The sequence below is a fragment of the Glycine soja genome, chromosome 2 (assembly GCF_004193775.1).
Source record: "Glycine soja cultivar W05 chromosome 2, ASM419377v2, whole genome shotgun sequence".
Lineage (NCBI taxonomy): Eukaryota > Viridiplantae > Streptophyta > Magnoliopsida > Fabales > Fabaceae > Glycine > Glycine soja.
The window spans coordinates 22,101,756-22,108,581 of record NC_041003.1 but is presented as its reverse complement, the minus strand read 5'-3'; the positions used below and the strand labels follow the sequence as shown (position 1 = coordinate 22,108,581).

Genomic DNA, 6,826 nt, shown 5'->3' with positions numbered 1-6,826 from the left:
TCTTCAATGGGAATACATTGGCCTGTTTCATGAGCCTTACCACAAATGGAACAACCTGTAACCTACAAAACAGAAGAATGTGTAGGTTGACCAATAGATAGTTTAGCTGGCAACTTACCAAGTGTTTCTGTTAAAATCTCAAGTTGCTTAGAAAGAAACTTATTCTGAGTCGAATAGCTTCATTTGGCACACCAACAATCTTAAAAGTGTTGCATATTTCAATGAACATTGCCAAATGTGCATAGGGGTCTTCATTAGATAATCCTTGGAATAAATTCCTTTGTATTAAATGAATTAAACAATGCGGGTAGTTGATGTTGTGAGCTTGCACTTTAGGATGTGCAATGCTAGTAAAGAATTGCGGTACTGAGCTGCTTGAATAATCCTCAAGGGTGATCCTCTGGTGTTGCTCGTTTGCCATGATAGTGGTTTCAGGCAATTGAGTAGCGGATTCCCTTGATGATGGTGAACCAGGTGATAATGAATCAGAAAAATGAGTTTGTTCCTCAAGAATGGATGCAATTGTTCTGTCTTGCAGAAGTTTCCTTCTCCTCTTGGCCCTGTTCCTTCTCAACGTAGCTTCAATTTCTAAGTCCAGAGGAACTAAATTTCCTGTGGGAGATCTATGCATATAAAATACTAACAAAAACAACGGTTATCCAATTCAATAAGAGAATAAAAATATGAATTGAGAATAAATATTCACAGATAATCAAAGAATAACGAATAAAGAATAGACACCTAAAAATGAACTAACTTTCCAAATAAAAAGAAGTTCCCTAGCAACGGCGCCAAGAACTTGTTCGCTTCTGGCAAGTGCACTGGATCGTACAAGTAGTATAAAACGGTAATAACCGAGTATCAAACTCGCGGGGAACTTGTGTTACTTGGTAAAGCTATTTCAGTGAATAGGTGTCTAGTGTGAAAAGAGATATGTTTACTATGAACATGTGTGTAACCTAACTATTAAAAGGAAAATCACGTGAGTAATGATGTGTAAAGACAAATAGGCGACACGTTGGTCTTCCTAATAGGTGCCTGATGTGAAAAGGATATTCTCTACTTAACAATGCTTATACATTCTATGGTGTCTCCTGAAATGCTAAACCCCGATTCCTCATGATAGTCTAGCCTAATCCTGATCAAGCATCATTCACAGATTCCTCTTGTTGGACTAAACTCGACCAAAACTGCATTAAGACAAACATACAACAACTAGGTTATCGTTCCCCGATCCCTCGTGATAGTACGACAAACTAGCCCTGTCCTATCACGTTCTAAGAATCAGACCAGTTTCCACTGTTGAATGACCCTAACAAAGCATGCATCTACGTGATTAAGGTAAAAGCATACTAGAATGAAATACTGATAGCACAGAGAACACACAAAACATTATTAGATAGATAAAAAGATATTTACATCAAGTACCTACAAGGAAGATCTAACAGAGGATTTATCTTTCCATAACTAGGAAGCTTCCTTTACAACAAAGAGAAGAGAAAGATGAAAGATTGCATAAATACAAGTAGTGGGGATGTCTCCTCCACCTCTAAGACGTCACAATCACTCACAAACTCATCTCAAGCTCTCAGGACAACTTCCTCTTCAAGCTCTGGTCTCTGCAGATCTTCACACAACAAAATCTCTCAAACTCTCTGGAACTTGGACCTTTCTCTCTCTGGAACTCTCTAGACATGTATAAGTTTCAAGAAAAGGCCAAACTCCCTTCCAAAATTTGATTTCAGGCTTAAATAGGGGGCTTTGTTCGTGCTCGTGCGCTTAGCGCAATTTTGAACCGCTTAGCGCGAATTAGTGAATTTTGGCTTAGTGCGTGCTTTTCTCGCTCAGTGGATGGACTCAAGCGGTGTGCTTAGTGAGATGACCAAGGAGTGTTGCGCTCAGCAGATGGCTCGCTAAGCCGACAGGTTGGCTTAGCGAGAGGGTGAAAATCAGCACTATACAAACTCGCCTAATTAACCTGAAATTGAGAGAAAATGATTATTAAACACACAAAATGGAAGTACTAAGTATTTATTAACTATCTTTACCCAAAAGTAATTACAATACTACAAAAATAGTGTTGGATCAAGTGGCCTCAGAATAATTAAGAAGGGGGGGTTGAATTAATTATTAATGTATCTTGACTAATTAAAAATTTAACCTTCTTAATGTTACTAGATTCAATTAGGCTTTACTACTAAGTTGTGAGGATGTAAAGAACAAAGACAATAACTTAGTCAAAAGTAAAGCGGAAATAAAAGAACACAGTGGAAATTAAAGTGTGTAGGGAAGAAGAAGACAAACACAAGATTTATACCGGTTCGGCCACAACCTGTGCCGATGTCCAGTCCCCAAGCAACCAACCGGTTCTTGAGATTTCTTTCAACCTTGTAAAAATCCTTTACAAGCCAAAGATCCTCAAGGGATGTACCCTCCCTTGTTCTCTTTGAATAACCAAGTGGATGAACCCTCTCTTGTTCTCAGTATAACAACCCCTAAGTAGATGTACCCTCTACTTGTACCACAAAGGATGTACCCTCCAATGTGTTGGGACAAAGAATTCTCAGGCGGTTAGTCCATTGAATCTTTGTAAGGGGAAACAAAAGATATCTCAGGCGGTTAGTCATTTGAGATCTTTTGTTTAAGGGGAAAGGAAGAATCAAAAAAATTTTCAGGCGGTTAGTCCTTTGAATTCTCTTGGAAAGAGAGAAGAGAGACACAAAAGAATTCAGGCGGTTAGTCCTTCTATTCTTTTGGCAAAGGGAGAAGTGAATGAAGAAGAATAACACAAGTTTTTGATCAAAGAACTTTTCTTGAAAGAGAAAGTATTGAAGAAAAACTTTTAGAAAGATGAAGAGAAATGAATCAGAAAGTTCTGTAGAAAACGTTGAAAAGATGTTGTGAAATTCATGCCATGGTCACATATTTATAATCTCTTGATGACTCAAGTTAAAGTTTGTGACTCTTGGCAATTTATTTAAAACTAGTCACCTTTTAAAAATTGTGACTCTTTTGAAAACTAGTCATTTAAAAAGTTGTGACTTTTAAAAAAATCTTCAGAAACAAGTCACTTGAAGAATTGTGACTTTTGGAAATTTATTTTTCGAAATCAGTCACTGGTAATCGATTACCAACAAGGTGTAATTGATTACACATCAACAGATGTGACTCTTCATGTTTAAATTTTGAAAATCAAAACGTTTAGAAACTCTGGTAATTGATTACAGGTATTGTGTAATCAATTACACAAGTTTAAAATGATTTGAAAAGTTTTATCAGTAGTTGTGACTCTTGAAATTTGAAATCTAACGTTTTAAAACATTGGTAACCGATTACATGATTATGGTAATCTATTACAGCTTTGTAAATCAGTTTTGAAAACAATGCTGGCTACTGGTAATCGATTACTACCTTCTGGTAATCGATTACTAGAGAGTAAAACTCTTTGGTAATGATTTTGTGAAAACTTCTTGTGCTACTCAATGTTTTGAAAAACTTTTTTAGTACTTATCTTGATTGAGTCTTCTCTTGATTCTTGAATCTTGAGTCTTGAATCTTGATGTTGATTGTTCTTGAATCTTGATTCTTGAAACTTGAAACTTGATTCTTGAATCTTGAATCTTGAATCTTTTAGAATTTGCTTAACTTTTGATTCTTTGGCATCATCTAAATAATCTTGGAAGGCATTGCTTCCAAAAATAGCCATAAATTCAAAGAGTTTGATACAATTTATACAAGTTTTATATACAAAAGTTAGTCGTATTCATCGTCTAACAATCCGCACGCAGGCAGAGAGTGGCTATCACAGCTGAGCACGATGAGCCAGTGGTCCTTGTGATAGAGGCTGTTGGAGCTTTGGTTGAGGCTGTCGTATATGCGGATGAGCCGATGGTAGGAGGTGATGTACATGACACTAGGGCAGACACTCCTACAAACATAGGCGCACAGGCTGTTGAGGATGAGCCTGAGGGATTTCTGGGTGGTCCGAGCGACCTATCCATGCTGACCGAGTATGCGGATCATGTTGCAGACAGTGTATGGACGAGAGAGGTATTTATAATATTGAATTTTAGTTAGTTGTTAATTATACTTTATGATTGAAAATTGTTTTCCTTTATAAGATGATGTTAACGAATTATGTGTTCCTTTAAACTTCAATTCAGGAGCGGCCTGAGTTGAAGCTATCCTCTCATGGGAGGAAGGTGCATAGTTTAGGTAGGCCTGTCCCTGCCATTGAGGGGCTAGTTGTTGGGACAGGACTAAGTCCTCTGATCATGTGTTTGGTAGACACTGGCGATCGGGGACTTTTGTCTTTGTTTGTCGAGCGGTGGCACCGGGAGACGTCTAGTTTCCATCTCCCTATGGGAGAGGTGATGATCACGCTGGACAACATCTCATCTCTTCTGCATCTGCCCGTGGTTGGTGACTTGCATGCCTTTCAGCCCTTGCATGTGGATGATGCGGTACAGATGCTGGTGGACTTATTGATGGTCTTTGTAGAGGCTGCCAGGGCTGAGACAGGGCAATGTCATGGACCATACATACGCCTGCAATGGGTACGTGATATCTATGAGCGCCGATGCCAGGCAGGTCATTGGACAGCTGCAGCTCGCGTGTATCTTCTTCATCTTCTGGGTTGCACTCTGTTTGCTAATAAGAGTGCAACCAATGTTCATGTTGTGTTTTTGGAGGCCCTTCGTGACCTTAGTCAGACCGGGAGGTACGCTTGGGGAGTAGCTGTGCTGGTGCATATGTACGACCACCTAAACGATGCTTCTATCAGCAGCAACCAACAGCTTGGCGGTTACATCACACTGCTGTAGGTAACAAACATGTTTTTCATTCATTGAGGTTTACCAATGTTTAACTTTAAATTTTGTTAGACTTTCATTATTAATATTTATGATTTTCATGTTACCTTTGTAGTGCTGGATATACGAGCACTTTCCCTCAGTTGCGGAGTCCACTGCTGATCCGGACTATGACGAGGATTCACCGCGTGCCTGTAGGTGCATTGCTACGAAGAAGATTCCAGATGTTTGTTGGATCCCATATGGGGAGCACCGACTGGTTTGGGACTTCCATATGATTTCATGTTATTCCAATCTCTTGCGTTGGGGGCCTGTTGCTGTGTATTACCGACCAGAGAGGGTCATGCGGTAGTTTGGATACACCCAGACCATTCCTGCTCCGCTTGTTGATTCATGTTAGACAAGTAGCCTCAGATATCTTAAGAAGGGGGGGGGGTTGAATTAAGATATTACAAACTATTTCCCCAATTAAAATTCTATTTCACTTTCTATTCAAGTTACAAATTCCCTTAATAATGAACTTCTTAAATATTGATTCAAATAGAACAATCTGAATATAAATATAAAACAATAATAAATAAAAGAGTTTAAGGGAAGAGAATGTGCAAACTCAGATTTATACTGGTTCGGCCACACCCTTGTGCCTACGTCCAGTCCCCAAGCAACCCGCTTGAGAGTTCCACTATCTTGTAAAATCCTTTTACAAGTTCTAAACACACAAGGACAATCCTTCCTTTGTTTTTAGAATTCTTTTACAACAAGAGACCCTCGGTCTCTTAATCCCTTAGAGAATCAGAAAGAGAAGAAGAATGAATCTCTCTTGAAAGAGATAGATTTTACAATCTGAGCACTCAAATGATTCCTTAATGAATTGCAAGTGGATTGGCCAAGGAATTCTTAAGAGGATAAAACGATTTTGCTCTTTGAGAGAATAAAAACTTGTTGTTCTTAAAAACTCTGAGCAAATTCATGTTATAAGTCACATATATATAGACCATTGGTGGTCATGTAAAAATCTTTTGAGAAGTTGTGACTCTTAGAAACATTTTTCTGAAAATCTTGTCTGGTAATTGATTACAGGATTTGTGTAATCGATTACAGCTTTTTAAATTTGAATTAAAACGTTTATTAACTACTGGTAATCGATTACCAATATTGTGTAATCGATTAGACAGGCTAAAATTTGAATTCAAATATTTAGTAGCTATTGTAAAGCATTTTTTGCCACTGGTAATCGATTACATCCTCTGGTAATCGATTACCAGAGAGTAAATCTTTTGAAAAACACTTTTTAACTTAAATTACTTGGCCAAACCTTTTGCTATATCAATTAGGAATTCCCTTCCTAAAATAATAGTGATCATCTTGATGTTGTGGCTTGTATTCTTGAATCATTGTCTTGAATTTAAACTTGAAAAGCCCATTTGCATCATTTGCATCAAATCATCATGATCATCATCAAAACACCAAAGGCATTTTCTTCTACAATTCATGGGTGTCGTATGATGATATACATGATAGATGGATGCACTATTCGGATCATATGGTTGCAGCAGGTGAGGTGTGCGTTGTGCCGGGTCAATGTACCAGCGACTACATAGAATGGTTCTTCCGCATTTCGCATCCTTTCATGACACCAGGCCAGGCATCAGATCCTCTGCCAGATGGTCATGCTCCGTAGCCCCGAGTGGTCCCTCAGGTCCCATAGACAGATATCCCTCACGTGCTAGAGCCAGGAGCACCCTTGACATCTGCAAGGCCCGCTGTGGACGAGCCTAGACTTGCAGTGGTAAGTAATACTAATAATTTACGTCATTTACGTCAATATTTTCATAATAATTTGTCTAATCTGTTTGTTTTGTATTTAACATGAAGTTTGCTATGGGATTGTTGAGAGGTTGGAGCGCCATCTAAGCCTAGGGGTGGTCACACTAGGCTCATCAATACATGAGGTGATCGAAGAATGCCTCAGGATGGCTAGGAGTGTCACATAGGACCACCTAGTATATGTTAGG

At 38.7% G+C, this 6,826-nt stretch overlaps 1 protein-coding gene across 1 annotated transcript; it reads left to right on the top strand.

The window, feature by feature from the left end:
* The first annotated feature begins 301 nt into the window (after window positions 1–301).
* LOC114373745 (protein MAIN-LIKE 1-like) lies at window positions 302–5,163 on the top strand. The gene is made up of 5 exons (XM_028331269.1): window positions 302–363; window positions 3,789–4,050; window positions 4,164–4,556; window positions 4,659–4,745; window positions 4,927–5,163. The coding sequence occupies exons 1-5, from the start codon at window positions 302–304 to the stop codon at window positions 5,161–5,163; spliced, it is 1,041 nt and encodes a 346-aa protein (XP_028187070.1).
* Window positions 5,164–6,826: the final 1,663 nt, after the last annotated feature.

Bases quoted from the DNA above. Each gene is read 5' to 3' on its own strand.
- LOC114373745 (XM_028331269.1), top strand. From the start codon at position 302: ATGCGGGTAGTTGATGTTGTGAGCTTGCACTTTAGGATGTGCAATGCT. The intron at 364-3,788 runs GTACTGAGCTGC...ATCCGCACGCAG, and splicing joins AATGCTAGTAAAGAATTGCG to GCAGAGAGTGGCTATCACAG. The intron at 4,746-4,926 runs GTGCATATGTAC...TTACCTTTGTAG, and splicing joins CTTGGGGAGTAGCTGTGCTG to TGCTGGATATACGAGCACTT.